Source organism: Ricinus communis, chromosome 8 (genome assembly GCF_019578655.1).
Source record: "Ricinus communis isolate WT05 ecotype wild-type chromosome 8, ASM1957865v1, whole genome shotgun sequence".
Taxonomy (NCBI): Eukaryota; Viridiplantae; Streptophyta; class Magnoliopsida; order Malpighiales; family Euphorbiaceae; genus Ricinus; species Ricinus communis.
The window spans coordinates 12,926,960-12,943,536 of NC_063263.1; the positions used below are offsets into that span (position 1 = coordinate 12,926,960).

At 29.3% G+C, this 16,577-nt stretch overlaps 2 protein-coding genes and 1 long non-coding RNA gene across 3 annotated transcripts; 1 reads left to right on the forward strand and 2 right to left on the reverse strand.

Moving 5' to 3' along the window:
- Window positions 1-3,633: 3,633 nt before the first annotated feature.
- On the reverse strand, window positions 3,634-5,309 carry LOC8284344 (protein SHI RELATED SEQUENCE 1). The gene is made up of 2 exons (XM_002512921.4): window positions 4,424-5,309; window positions 3,634-4,150 (listed from the first exon to the last, which is right to left on the reverse strand). Exons 1-2 carry the CDS (start codon window positions 4,683-4,685, stop codon window positions 3,813-3,815), a joined length of 600 nt encoding a protein of 199 aa, XP_002512967.1. The 5' UTR covers window positions 4,686-5,309; the 3' UTR covers window positions 3,634-3,812.
- Window positions 5,310-10,490: 5,181 nt separating this feature from the next.
- On the forward strand, window positions 10,491-11,123 carry LOC125370864. The gene is made up of 2 exons (XR_007217015.1): window positions 10,491-10,535; window positions 10,931-11,123. It is a non-coding gene; the product is annotated as an uncharacterized LOC125370864 (long non-coding RNA).
- Window positions 11,124-15,117: 3,994 nt separating this feature from the next.
- On the reverse strand, window positions 15,118-16,046 carry LOC8284345. Its single transcript, XM_002512922.4, has one exon. The coding sequence runs from the start codon at window positions 15,925-15,927 to the stop codon at window positions 15,349-15,351; it is 579 nt and encodes a 192-aa protein (XP_002512968.2). The 5' UTR covers window positions 15,928-16,046; the 3' UTR covers window positions 15,118-15,348.
- Window positions 16,047-16,577: the final 531 nt, after the last annotated feature.

The following is a 16,577-nucleotide window of genomic DNA, read 5'->3' on the forward strand; positions in this document are numbered from 1 at the left end:
CACATATATCAACCCATTTTAAATATCATATTTAAATTTTTGTTCTAAAATTCAATTAACTTAATAAGTGAGTTTATTGCTATTATAGTTGAATTTGAACTATCAAGTTACATTTGTATTGAATTTTTTTTTCTCTTTATTATCTCTTAATTCAATGTGGATGTTTTCTATTTTCAGTGCTCAAATTGATGGAAAGCCATTACCACAACCAATTGATAAAAAGAAATCCTTTTGTAAGGATTGTTTGCTTAGTTCAGAGGCTTATTGCGTCCTGAATTCTGAAGTAAAACTTTCTATCAATATCACCTATAAATACATTCAATACGTGCGAGTCACATCAACTAATGATTATATATCACATAGAATAATTGATTTTAAATATTTTCCTAACTCAATATTCATTATTAAATGGAAACCCATATTATCCTAAGAAATGCATTATTATTAATTAATATGATTTTGATAAAAGCCTTTGAGATTTACTTCTCACTGCATAATTACTTGGTAGCAATTTTCGAAATCTCCATATCCGCAGTCATTACACAGAATTAAGTTTGTGAATTGGATTTTATAGTCAACACAAAATTAATTTAGTCGATTATATATTATGTTATATTATATATATATAGACAAAATTTATAAATTAAATATGCTAAAAAACTTATCAGAATAAACAGTTAACTAATACTACTCTTCAGACATATCACTGTAATCCAAATCACTAAACTGCAATAAGCTATTTAAGTGGATTTATAAACAAATAAAGCACCAATTACATAATTATTTTCATCTCTAAGATGATGAATTCTTAGGAGTAAGTAGCATAAAACAAATTAATGAATTGATATGTAAATAAGAACAACGACAACAACTACATAGCATATGCGCATAAATCTCTATTTAGATACATATAAATAAATACACTTGTATATGAATATTTCACAAAATAATTAATATATATTTAATTATTTAATACTAATAAATACACAGTTTCATATGTAAATAAGAACATAGCTAGACTAAATAAGAATTTCCCAAAGCAAAATATATATTGAGAGATAATTGTGTTTAGTCATTGTAAATAATTTCAAAGTCAATATTAGCGACTATATGAATATTTGAAACAAACAAGAATAATCCTTATTAAATGATTAAAGAATTAAAATGCATGCAAACATATTCTGTGTATATAGAAAGGTGTATATTATTGGCTACTTTTTATATATTACATTGAACCATCGAATAATACTTAATTCGAGTATTTTACACTTAGATAATAAAAAAAAAAATGCATACCAAAAGAAATTATAACACGTAATCTTTATGAAACTGCATTCACAAATTTCAATTCAAAGTTTCAAAAACTGCAAGAGGGTTAGTTCATGCATGTAAAAGTAATACCATATTATTGAGGCAAATATATAATGTAGCACTTGCTATGAGAATCACATTTATAAGGTCATTTATAGAAGAGATTCATAAGTTTCTATAAATGCCCATTGGGTATATATATATATATATGTTGCAAGACATCCCTGCAATTGAAAGGAATAACTATATGTATATATGCTTTGTTAAGAACAATGACGAATTAGATTCACATTCATGCATGATTAAAGAAACATCAGGTTTTTTTCTTTTTTCCTTTTCTCCATGCCTGAACTAATATAATAACATGATCGAGTATTTCTCACTCACACACTGGCTAGTTGGAGGCTGTTTAGTTATTTTAACTTCTTTGAAAAGCTGATTTTGGCATGTCTATCTAGCTAGTGCTCATAGTATATAATTAATGGTATTCACAAAATATTGCACCATATTGTAGCCAAAGCATCAAAAGCATACTTTTTATTAACAATATTACTTTTTCTATGACTTAATTACTAAAGTTTTATCACAGAGAATAACATGAACAAAGTAAACCTCATTATTATATGTTTGTTCTCTCGACACTTGCAATATGATCCTCCAATTATTAATTAGGTCTAAATATGTACGGACAAACAATTTGGTAGTAGTACAAGCTTAAATAATTCACATGGTTGAAAACCCTTTTTTCCCCTCAACATATACCTTCTGAAAACTGATAACCTAATGTATATGTGATTTAGCAGCAAATCAAGAAAAGGGAAAGAGGGAATTCAATATAAACAAATTTGATTTTTATATAAACATATCTTCAATGTAGAAAGCTAGTAATAGTTAAGAGATGTAAGGTCAACATCAGTAAATCACTAATAGCATCCTCCTGTTGAGTAAAAAGAGAAAGGACAAAAGAACAGCATTCTCCTATTTGGGGGTGTCTTTGAGCAGGTCACCCATTTCCTATAGTTTGACAAATACACACACACACACACACACACACACACACACACACATATATATATATTAGAACACTTGCACTTGCATGTGGATTTATTGATCATATATTTGTACATGACAATTTACCCACTTAGCTTGATCAATATTCTTTTGATTGTTTTTCTTTTTTTTTTTTTTTTGCAATCCAATTTGCAGCATATCTTCAATGAGAAGTCATTTCTTTACATGTGAAGAACCATCTTTTTCTATAACTACATTAGGAAAGCTATCTAGCTAACTCTAAGTGAGAATCCACTCAATGAGTTTCTTTAAGAAGGCAATTGTAGATGCAACCAATACTAAATATTATTTACTGTGACTTTTGTAGCAAAGTTTTTCCCTCTGAGTAATACAAGATATATTCGAGTAGTTGGGTCATTGATGAGGGTATCAATTTTTTTGCCTATAGTTGGTATGATCGTCTCTTTAGCATGTATATATATATATATATATATGAGCATGGAAACTAATTATATAGTGCTTTGTAAGTAAAGAAAGTCATTATCTCAAAAATCTCACAAGATGCCCACCTAATCTCTTTCTGTTTAAATCTTAATTAAAGTATGTAACCTAAGGGTTTAGCTTGTGCTTTATAGTTATATAGGGTGATTCCCCGAAGCTTACCACTTGATTAAATTTTATGTATAAAAGTGCAGCTTCACTCAAATATATATATATTACTTTGAGATGTTAGGCACACAAGAACTTGCTAAGACGTGTACACAATAAATCAAAACAAACAAACCAATGGTGTACGATATGGTAAATTTGTGAAAATATAGAGCAAAAATAATGAATAAGAGGCTCTGAGATGCAGTGATCATTTCCATCTTTTCGACTAGCCGGTACATAAGCATGGATGGTATCGTATTATTTAACTAGATATGGCTGCAATGCATGAATTTTTTGGGTCTGATGCACATGCATTGGTGAAATATAACAATTAATAAACATGTAAAAGACTATCTCTAAGATCTTGGTAACTAATTTGTCTATTAATATACAAGAGGATATGATCTCAATAGTCGGCTTCAAGCCGGCAAAGAAACGGGTAAACAGGAAAAAAAGCAGCTTCGAAGTTCATAAACAATAATGGAAGAAACATAAGGCTGAACCCAGAACAGAATATAAACAAATAAAGAAAGTAAACAAGAAGACAAACTGAAAATCCTAAGTGTAGCTAGCATATAAACATTTCAGTTAATCAAATAATATAATATCAATAGACAAGATTATATAATTGTGCACTAAATAATAAATATAGCTGAAATCTGAACAATGAACATGGTCATCTCCCTCTTATTCATCTCTAGCAGTTCATTTAAATGGCACCAGTAATGCAGATACATAGCAATGTTGGTGATATGATAAAGGGGGAGATAGGCCTCCTAATAAAATAGAATCAAATAGACAATATAAAACAAAACATCTTTCTTTTTCCTTCTTTTGCCCTAAGATTTTGGGTGCAAGAAAAGTTGCGTACCGGACATGAAAGCATTAAAGGGAAAAGGGTAAGAAGGAGGAAGTGAATCCGCATCAACTGAAGAGGTTGGAGCTAAAGTAGTACTAGTTAGGGCAGCAGCATTTGCAAGATTAGGTTCTTGAATCTGGGTAGTGGAGCTTTCTCCAATGGTGTAAGTAGGACCTTGATCATAAAGAATACCCTTAAAAACATGGCCTCCTATACTCATACTTGTCTGATATGCAAACTGATCATCTCCTTCATCAATAGAGCTCACTCTAAGGCAGCGAAATGTAGCTAAAGAGTTCACTTCAGCAGGAAAATTCTCTAAAGAAAGACAGAAAGAAAAGTTCAAGAACAGTACTGTCATCATCAGAAACAAGATCTTAGCTTCAACAAAGAAAAAGAGCAAAAAAGTTCATCCTTTTCTATAGATGTTAGTTTTTTTTTTTTCTTGTCAGAATTACACCCTCAAGCAGTATATATAATAGAAAAGAAAAAGGAAAAGAAAAGCTGCAAGCTAGGGTTACTATATATAAGTATGGATGTTTCTTGAAAATCTTTCTCACCAGTTTCTCAAAATATTGAATAGATCTATACCTGTAGCAGGATTTTCTCGGAGTCTTTTAGGGTTGTGTAGTTGATCTTGAGGGTGCTGTTGTTGAAGTTGAATTGAAGAAACATTTTGAAGCCTCTGTTGCCTTCTATAAGCAGGAACCCAAGTGCTTTTGACGTGTGTTTGGCAGTGAAATCCTTTACTTTTACAACAAGTTCTGCACCTCATATAAACACAATCTTTCTTGGCTTGGTTTCCGCAGTCTTGACATCTTGAACCACCTAAACCTCCTTGTCTCATCATCATTGTTATTACTACACATCATCATCATGAATCCAGTCCTCACGCCTGATCATTTCTAGTTAATTATCTGCTGCCTCTTGTACTTCTCCTGTTATTTGTTCCAGTCTCTTGCTGTTGATGATGGTGATGGTGGTGTTTGATTGGCGTGACAAGTTTTGGTTTTGGGTTTTTGGGTCTATCTTTTTTGCTTCTAGTTCATATTCACGGTTCATAGAATTTGTACTGATTTCATATGTGATTAAAAAAGAAAGAAAGAAGAAGTGAGGAACTTTATCTGAGCAATAGAACACAGCCAGCCACCGCAGAAGCAAGCACCATGAGTTCCAAGTGCTCAAATGAATCCTGAAACAAACTCTTTCAGTCTTTCTTTAGTCCCAGCATCAAACAGAAAAATCTTAGAAGCAGTACAAGATATAAATAATTATTGAAATGGGAGAAAAAGAAAATCAGATTATTTTAACACTTAGATTTTTTCTGTACAGTAATTGATTACATTCTTGATGAATTGATATAGTACAAGTGTACAACTATTGATTGTGGTTTGTGAGAGAAAGCATGGCTAATAATTTCTTCAGCCTATGCGTGCAACAATTGAAGCACTTTGGCACTTTCTACCTGGTAGCATACGTACAATTTTACCTTCGTGTTTTTCTTTTTAATTTTTTCTATTTAATATCTATAATTATTTAACTAATCCAAAAATGTGTTAGGATAGAATCATTCCCCATTTTGTTAAATCTTTTCTAAAATGTTTTGACTGCGTGACTAAAAATCGAATTCAAAATCTTAAATAAATTATAATTTTTTTATTATCTTATCTATATATTTTTAAATTTAAATTTAATTAATGATGTACGATACCGTTTTTATATATTAGTTTTAAAGATTATAAGTGTTTAATTAATTTTATGGTTGTTTTGGTTACCCATTATACGACAGAAAAGTAAAGAAAGTTTATATCTCCATTTAAGAATAAATCTCTTTTATATTATAATTCACCTCAATACTTCTTTTCTCTCTTTATCTTGTTTTATGTTTTTTTTAAAAAGTTGATAGCATCACAACTAAATAATTTTCTAAATAAATTAAATTGTACTTATAAAAGGATTTAATTATAAACAAGATCTCATTTAACAAATTAAATGGTACTTATAAGCAAATGATTAAATTAGTTCATGATTATAAAAATATCAATTAAGACTTTTTTTTAATAAACTTGGATGCTTCAGCCATCCCACTTATTATATTATTTAATTTATATAGTAATAATATCCTAAAATGCAACCTCTATTTACTCCAAACTTCTAAAACTTTTTCAACGGTAAAAATAATGTATGAGTTTGTTTGGAGTGAGCATTATCCTGTTCCACTGATAACTAATATTTATATAATTTTAAATGTTTCTTATTTTATTATGAATAAGATTAAATAACTTTTATTTGCTTTACAATTAAAACTCTATTTTATTTTAGAACTTTTATTTATAAATTGCAAAAATACAACCACTCATAAAATTATTGTTTTTTAATTACTAAATTACAATAAATTTTTTTATTCTTTATTAAAATTTAAAATAATATTAGTTAATAAATTTTTTAAATTGATCACTCTTTTTAATGGAGCAAATGCAAAAGGGTTTTTCTTAAAAATTAAATTTGCCTGTGCATTTTTTTAAATAATGTTAATAGTATAAAAGATAGGAAAAAAGGAGTGTCACGTTGTCACGATGTTAAAGCCGTTTTTCTGGGAGAGAAAAGACAGTTATTTTTGTTGGTAGGCCAGGCTAAGGGGTCTCTCTGTTCAACCTATATAAAGGTTCTTTCGTCATACTTTACCAATGGACTTGTCATGAATATTAAATTCTCATTAAATAAAATCATTACTTTATTTATTTATTTCTACTCTAATAATTTATACATCTACTTTTTTTTTATAAACATATTTCATAAAATAATTCCTTCGTTATATAAATTTGTATCGTGTTATAATATGCTCATATATTGATTAATAATAAATTAAAATTTAAAAATAATTATATTTAAAATTAAAATATGAATTGTAACAAAAATATTCTTTTCTTTAATTACTATACTCCACGAGAAGGAATAAATATTGTATTAAGCGTTATAATTCTCTTTATTTTGACGATTTTAGATATTTATACTTTAACATTCCTTGTTATGCTAAAATTGTACTATAATTGAAATTAATATTAGATAATTATTTCTAACCATAAAAAATAATATTACTTTAAATAATGATTAAATAGTAAATAATTTATTTTTAAATAAAAATATCCTATTATCTTAAAAATCAAAAATTATAATTTGATTTGGAGAAAGTTGATAAAAATATTAATTAGTAAATTTACCAATGAAATTAATTTTTTAATTTTAGTTTCAAACATTTCAGATATTTATTATTTATTTTCTCTTATTCTACTCAAATTGTATGTTTAATATTTAACTCTCAGTGTTTTATAAATTTACGCTTATATAGTAAATTGCTTATCATATAATGATTTCTTATCTAATAAACAACATGTTAATTTATTAATTAAAAAAAAATAACTACTTCTTCTACAATATAAAGTAAAATTTCAATTATAATATTTTAAAAATTTGGAATTTTGACTATAAATGATTTTATAATTAAAAAGAACACAAGTGTTTAAGTGTTTTCTTTTTTTTAAAAAAGAAAAACAATAGGAAAAATGTTAAAGTAGACTTCACATGCTCGATTTTATTTGTTTTACTGGTTTAGTTTAAAGAGAAGCTATTCACAAAATAAAGTAAACTGAATTACAAGACAAACATATTATATATTGGATAAGAAAAAAACATTATGTTAAACATAAATAAAGGGGGAAATGGTAATTAAATGTTTTCTTTTTTGCGAGTCCTAGAAGAAAACAAACGTGTGCCCAAATAAATTTTGGGCCGGACCAATTCAATAGGGACTATGTTTGAAGGCCCAAAATAAACTGAGCCCATGACCCAATTTATAACTCAGGTACAAGTAGTTTTTGGAGTAAATTTGGACGTGCAAAAGGGGTAACATATGCAATTCACAATTGAGATATATATCCTCTACAAATTTTTCAGAGCAATAGAATTGGAGTCATAAAATGCTACTATCATAATCACAACAGTCGGATGAGAATCTTCTTTCAATAAAATAATACATTGCTTTTTTATCAATTAAAGATAACATAAATAAATTTTTTTTTACAGTAATTACGTTTTATCTATTGATTATATAAATTATTTATAATAAATATCAAATTTATTTATTTTTATAATATCAAATAATCTATATATATATTGATTTTTGAAATTTTAAATTTGTTTGACACGTGTACTTAATTTTTGACACATATAATTTTTATTTAGACATATATACTATTTTTGATAAATAAAATTCAAAATTATATATAATTTTATGGTTCGTTCTATTAATTTATTGATTATTAAGTTACATTTCTAATTAAACACTCATTTTAATCCTATAAAAATAACTCATATTAAAAATTTAATTAAATTATATCTATAAATTTAATTTTATAATTAAAATAATAATAATAATCGTTCAAAATATATGGAATGTAAAATAATCAACATAAAAACTTGACATGCTTACAAATTTTAAATTTATTATGGATAATAATTATATGAATAAATGTTGGGTAATTTGTGTTACGGCCGTAAATAATGCAGAAACGATAGGTTTATAGCGACTGTGCCTAGCTGATAGCCTCAATGCGGCAGGATAGCATTTGAAATGATGGTTGCTTTCAATGCTTTGACCGCATCTTTATCAACTAAAATTAAGTATTACTAATTGTTTGAATAAACTTTTAATTTTTACGTCCACCAATTTTTTGAAAAAATGTTCTGCAGTAAAATACAATCTTTTTGTGATTTATTTTTAAAAATTAATTTTTATGTTTTTATAAAAAAACTTATATGATTTTTTTTTTATAAAATTTTGTCAAAAAAATATCTAAAGTATACCCTATAAAATATCCGAAAAATATATTTAAAATTTGTATTATTATGATTTCAGTTTTTATTTTATATATTTTCTTATAAAATTTTATTAAAAAAAATACTAAAGATATACTTAAAAATAGGAATTTTCAACCAAACCAATAACCTCATCAATTCAAAAATTCTTATTAAAATCGAAATTAATTTATTAGATTTAAATTATACTGAATTTGAAATGGTTTGAAAATATCTAAAACCAAATAAAAGTGAATTGGATTCGATTTTAAACTTAAAAATTATAGTAAAATCCAATTTAGTATGATATAAAACTAAAAATTAAAATTAATATATAATATATAATTTATATAAAATTACGTCATTTTAATATTATATAATTTTTATAACTATAAATATTTTAATAATAATATTTTATTTTATTTTACCATTTTTTCTCTTAAATCCTTAGAATTGTTATTTTAGTTTTACTTTTCTTCATTAAAAAGTAATATCAAATTTTAAATTTTATTTATTTAACTATATTTATTCATCTAATCCGACTATGTAATTATGTAATACCCGGAATTTTTCTTTAATAAAGATAATATTAATAATGATTAATAAATAAATTTTTATTTAAATTTATTTTATTTTATTTTTATTTGGTTTAAATTGGAATGAATTAAGTGAAATTTTAATGTTAGACAAATAAATGAGTTATTTTTCTATACCCAATTAGTTGGATCTTTAAGAAATTAATTAAGTAAATTATTTGAGAAATAAATTATATTTTGGTTATTCAAATTTTTACCAAATGTACATATATAAAAATAAAATTATATATTGGAGAATTATGGAAGAATTTATAAAGAATGTTCTTATAAAAGAAATTTCTTGGAGAAATTGGTATTTTAATTAGCTAGTGGTATTTAATTTTAAGTTGAAAAATATTTAATAGATCGGTTATTTAATTTAATTGTGTTAGGACTAATTAGAGATTTATTTTGGAATAAGAATAAAAAGTATAATTTTAGTAATATGGGAGTTTAATGAAAATTTGTATGTTTGGTCTTTTTTGTAATTAAATATGTCGGTAAGGGCTTTTTTAGTAATTTTACATTTAAAAGCAAATGTATATATGTAATTATGTATTTTCTATAATTCTAATTTGGCCCAAATTAAATAGTTGGGGGCTTAATTGAAAGGATAAAGAAAAGTTTAGGAATTAATTGAAAATTCTGCAAGATAAAATTGTAAGTAATTAAAAAAGTTGAGGAACTAAATTGTAAGAAGGAAAAGTTCAGGGGCCTAATATCGATATTGGAAGGAAAGAAAGAAGAAAAGGAATCAGGGAGAGAGAGAGAGGAAGCGAAAGAAGAAGAAGGAGGCGGACACTACGGGCGTCGGTGGTGGCGCGAACGCCGACGGAGCGGCGCGTTTAACGACGAGAGCTGACGAAATCGCTGAAGGGCGTACCGGAGGCCATTTCGGGTGGCGATCGACTCCTCTCGACGAGAGCTTCCTTTTGGCGGCAACGGCGACGTGAATGGTGGCCAGAGATGGAAGATCCGGTGGAGAGAGAAAGTATGGGGCAGCGGCATTTTTCGGTGAGCTCCGGCGGAGGATGGACGATCGGAGGACGTATCCCGACTCTCTTCAGCTCAAGCTTCGCAATGGCACCGGTTTCGTAGTGATCGGGCTCTGTTTGCAAATTGACGGCTGAGATCGTCCGTTAATCTCTCCGGATGATCGGGGGTCGGATCGGAAAATTGGAAGTAAGGATCGTCATCAGCGCGTCATGGTGTGTTCGGATCGTCAATCAGACTCTGGTGGCTGGAGGCGAGTCAACCAGCGATCAAGCGTCTCGGTAATTTTCTATGGCCCATTGATTTAAGAATTCCTTGATTTAATTTATGCTTATTGAATTGTGTTGAGTATTAGATGATATTTGTGAGTAAAAAATAATTGTTTGTCGGACTGTCTGTCGTGGTCGTGATTTTTGTGCTGTGTGGTGGAGTCGGAAAATAGTGAAGTCTTAGGGACCCAACTCCTGTTATATGAATTGTTGGATATTTGTAGTGTTTTTTGGCAGGTCCTGGACCCGTTTTATAGGGGGTAAATGCCTGTGTTTTAGGGAAAGTTCTACCGAATTTTCGGTAAAATTTACCCGAGTCGAGATTTAGACAGTCGGTCTTAGCAATCTAGACCTAGGGTCAATTATAAATTGTTCAGCATTATTGATAAATTATTTTCTGTGATTAGATAATCCGTCTGTTCGGCTCGCTCCAACCGAGGCACCGGAGCAGAATTAGGAGGTCGCCAAAGTTGTGAGTTAAAGTCATATATCGGTTATGCACATGTCATGCATAAATCTTGATTTACTATTGTGATTATTTTATTACAAATTTAATTATTGATTTAATTATTATTCATATATATGATATCTTTGATTAAATTATTAATATTTTGACTATTTGATTATGTGCTGTTTATATATGTTTTATTTTCCGCATTGCGATTTTTATTGATTTTGTGTTGACTCGGAATGGGACGGCAGTAGAATATTAGTTTGATGAGTGTTTCCGGTATAAGTAGAAGAGTGATGGTAAAAGGGTGAATTGGTAAATTTAAAAAGGAAAATTAGGACTTGCTCTGGTCGAGCATCGCTCTCTGGACTTAGTAAAGTGTGGATGCCGGAGTAAAGGTCCCTGGTCGAGCATTGCTCTCTGGGCGCTGGCTTATTTGGAAACCTAAGTGACTAGACTGGAGGTAAGGTCCCTGGTCGAGTTTTGCCCTCTGGGCGCCAGTATTATTGGATTAAGAGAGCCGAAAGACTAAGGTTGAGAGTGATAATTAAGTGACCAGACTGGAGTTAAGGTCCCTGGTCGAGCTTTACTCTCTGGGCGCCAATCCTATTGGCATGAGATTAGTCAGGATGTTAGAGTTGAGATTAGTCGAGATGTCAGTATTGAGATTGAACGAGATGTTTGTATTCCGATTAGGGTTCTACTGGAGTACTCCGTCCCATAGTGTATGAAAATTATTATTTTTTGTTTACGCATGGCATGACACGTATGTTTTTACACGACTTATGTTTATTTCAAATTAAATAAATGTATGATCGAAGTATATACAAATATTTTTAGATATATGATTTTAACTCACTCTCGAGACTGAGAGTCTCAATTTACTGTTTTTTAGATTTGTGATTGTTATCTTCCCACGACTCTTATCTAGTAACCCGACTCCTTCATCATCAGGTGGTGTATTTAATTTGGTATGTAAATTCGTAAATTCTTAGATTTTTCGCAGTAGAAATAATAGTTATATCAGTTGTAAATTTTCTGAGTTTAGTATCTCGCTAAATTCTTCTGGCAGACCAAAATTAATTGTGTAAAATTTAATGGTTTCGATAAATTGTAGCATTAGTAACATTAATTGAGATGAGATTTGTTTAAGTCAGTGAGTGTTAGGCTTATTACGAGATTCGGTGGCCTTACGCCTACCCATTCCCTAGTGCCAGTCACGGGCCTACGGATCGGATCGTGACAAATTACATGTAATTTTTTTTAATGTGTTTTGATTTTTATACAAATTTTAATTTTAATTTTCAAATTAGATTTTTAAAATTGAATGCGATTAAAAATCAATAAACCTAAATTTATTGATTTTTTAATTTTAAGTATTAGATTCAGTTTTAAATAAATACAATCTGACTAAAATGGTTTGAATTAATATATAACTTCTAAACCGATCAACACGATTCATGAACATCCCTACCTAAAAGATATTGAAAGAATATTATTTTTAATTTGTATTATTATGAATTCGGTTTTTATTTTAGATCTTTTTATTTTTTTATAAATTATTCAGAAGAAAATACTAAAAGTAGATCTAAAAGATATCAAAAGTTTTTTTTAATTTTAACTTGTATTACTATGAATTTAGCTTTTAAAATTTCGTCCAAAAAAAATACTAAAACTATAGATGTAAGATAACAATAATATATGATTTTAACTTATATTACTATGAAATTAACCAAATGAAGTATATTTATAATTTTTATTTTATATTTTTATGTTTGATATTCGTAAATTGAATAATATTATTTTTTTTATAACAATTAGCGTATTTTGATGACATGCAGATATGCGTTTTAGAAAATATATTATAATACTAAAAAATATATTAAATGCAGTTTAAAATACATAAAAATATAATTAAAATAAAAGTTAAAAATATTTAACAATAATGTTATTTATATAGCTTTTTTAGAACTGTATTATAGTATTTTTAGTATAAATCATACTACAGTAAATGCTTCCTAAACTTTTTTAGTATAAATCATATATCATTATTATATTTAACTATTTTTTTAAACAAAAAAAATATTTTAAAAATATGTTATTAAATTTTCTAAAATTCCTAATTAAAAATAACACTGCTAAAAAATTTAAGAGAAAATTTTGAGAGTATCCTTAAAAAATATGGCATTATTTCATCATGGGTAATCCTTACGAAAAAATTATTTACTTTTATCAATAAATAAAATAGTTAGTTCTTTTGTACATCAAAAACAATAATATGGAATTAAACAAAATAAGTTAATATAATAAAATTCTTTAAACAGCTAATTTTTTTATTTTTTTTAAATTCAATATGAATTAAATCACAAGATCTTCTTTATAAAAGACTGGAACTGAGCTGGATTGGAAATCATGTCAGAAACAATCTTTAAAAATCTGTCTGAAAAAAGAAAAGAAAACATACTGGAACCTCCTAACAGTGACTAAGGGTTTCCTTCCTTCCTCCAGGGGAGATTGAGCCCATTGCTTAACAGCCCTACCATCAAATTACCAAATAGAAACAGAAATAAGTTACCAATTTAACATCGGCATAAAAATGTATTTTTATTTTTGTTTTTTTCTTAAGAAAATTAAAAATGAGCAGTTGCTGAATGAATTGACATGGCCGGGAATCTTGGTAAAACCATAGACATGTGCTTAAAGTTTTCAATCTACCAAGTTATCACAACAAAAAGAAAAAGTGGCAACTCCCATTTCACTTGAATTGATCACTAAGAAAACTCCAAACTCCATTCACTTGCTCCTTTTCTTTTTTTTTTTCTTTCTTTTTTCTAACAGATTGCAGACTTGAAATTTTCTTTTTTAATCTGTCCATAAATTCCTGAGCGACCTTGCTATTAATTTTTAGCCTTTGTTCATACAGGAAAACAGGAAATGTTACTAGTAGAAAGTGGAAACCCACCCAGGTGAAGAACATCGGAGGGGAAGAAAAAAAAGAAAAGAAAAGAAAACTTTTTCTTTATCTGTAGCTATTAGATTGAAAGAGAAATAAACTCGAAGAAAAAGGAATCTAAGGAGTCTTTATCAGTCAAATAGCACTGCTATCCGACAGAGCTAAAAGCTAAACGCATGTGTGAACCATGGAGCCTCTGTCTGCTTTTCTCATTCAGCATCTGGAAGATAATGGGTCAGGAACAGGTCAAGTTACAGCAAAAAGAGAAGACTGTACTAAAACTAAAGGGAGAGATGCACAAGAAGAGAAAATAGCATTTCTTGCCCATAGTTTTGACGAAGGGAAACTAACAGTAACAAGGTTCCTTTGTTCCCTGCCTCCATACATGTGAGGACTATCAAAAACTGTTAGCCAAGGCATTCTCCCTACTGAAAGAGTAGGTCCACATGAGATGAGATATCTGATAGATTATTCTTTTGTTCAGGACCACAGACCACCGTTTAGAGATATTATTGTAGGAGTTTATCTATACACCTTAGGCACCATTCATACTGCAACCAGAGATTTTTACACTCTACAAGAAGTCACATTATAGAAGGTGCTGCTTAAGGCGTGCATAGAGAGAAGCTCAACTACTGCCCCATCTGTAGACAGTAAACACTCAGGCTGGTAATGCCATTTCAACCACAGGTTGAAAATTAAAAGGCATATTACTTGAGGTAAGTAATTGAGAAAGACCATCCAACAGAGCAACACAGCTAATGCCTTTGACATAATCAAAATTTTCTTCATCATGCACACCTTAAGATTGCTTTATGATGTCAATTTAAAAACGGTTAGTGAAGACTGAGATCCATAATTTCCTCAACTCAATTCCCCAAAAATATCCAGAAAATTGGCCAAAAAGCAAAACCCAGTTACTGTAACCTAAATATTCAATCACCCAACAAAACCCCTTTGTTTCAACAGTAATTAATCCAACAGAGCAAATATACATTTATACACCATTTCTTTTCAAACAATTTTTTCACAAACTTATCACCTTAAGTTCCAACTATATCTGTGCAATCTCTGATAGAAGTAGCTATCTTTGCAAACAAGTGATCTAAAGACTTAAAAACTTGGGTTACATATGCCATTGATAACAACACATCCAATTCCACTAACTGAATCCAAGCAATTCAACCACAGACACAAGCAAAAGAAACTTATGAACATTAAGATTTAAAGAAGTCAAAATAACATCACATTTTGTTATCCAGTAACATAACCTAAAGTTAACCTTAAGCCAGAATCAAGCCTAATTACAATTTCAGAATTTCATTACTTACATCCATCCAACCAACCAACCGAAATCTTGAATGGAAAAAATACCCATTTCAAGATGAAATAGTTTTTCCCGAACAAATTACCTTCAAGTTTCAAGCCTTCAACCCCAATCCATGCTTTCCATGAACAGCACCTGCCTTCACATGCAGATAAGGATTCCTCTTTGAACTACCCATTTTTGAGAAAACCCTTTTCCCTAATTTCCTCATTCTCTGCCTCCCTAACTTCCCACTCACATTCCATGGCACCAATTCATCATCCAGCCCATATCCATCAACATCAACATCATCATCATCGTAATCCTCTTCGTCATCATCATCATGATAAATAATAGACCCTGCCTCAGGCTGATAACCCCCATAAAAACCAACATGATCATTGCAAGAATTCACATCATTATAACCATATTGGTCTTCAATCATCACTTGGGCTTCAATTCCTTGGTTAATGTTTGGGGACTGTGGTGGTGGCGGCGCTGGTGAAGATGGGGTTAAAGTATACCAAGAAACAAACCCGTTTTCAAGACTAATCAAAGATTCAGTATCTGAATCATCAGCATCGGATTGATTAATAAATTCCCAGTAAGAAAGATCAGGCTCTTGTTGCTCATCGAGAAAAACAAGATCCACTTCTTGAGATAGTGATTTCATGGTGATTGTTTTCTTCGCCATTTCCTTCTTTTCTTTATCCGATTCTTTCTTTTCCCCTTTTTTGTGTGTGCTGTTGTGTTTGATGTGAGTTGGTTTATTTTTGTGAAGAGTGCAACTCTGTTTATCGATTTATAATGTTTTGTTATTGGCTTAGCGTTTTTCTTTTTATCTTTCATGAAAGCTTAGCGCTACACGTTTTGTATCACGTGCCTTGAATTCTCATTGGTGCACGTACTTTTACTAATCAGTTTTAGACACCTGGCTGATTTGTTATAAAAAGGTATTAGTATAACTGGTAAATCACAGCGAACGCCCACCACTAATTACATAAACCTCTGAAACAACTTTCAAGTACCGAATAGAAGAAAAAGATTTATTTTGTAATTGGAACAATGATATTTGAAAGGAGAAGTTACATTAATCCATGCCCTTGCTTACAACTCAGGACTAAATAGAGTAAGCTTTGGCATGGGGCCAGACACTTGAGTATTTTATTTGTTTATTTTTCTCTTTAATGCATTAGTATTACTACATGCTAATTGTATTTCTGTTAAGAAAAAATAGAGTAAACATCTATTTATTAGGTATAACTTGACAAGAAAACTGGTCTTAACTTTGACACCTCAGATTTCATTCTTTTTGACCTTTTTTTTCTTCACTGCTAACCATGT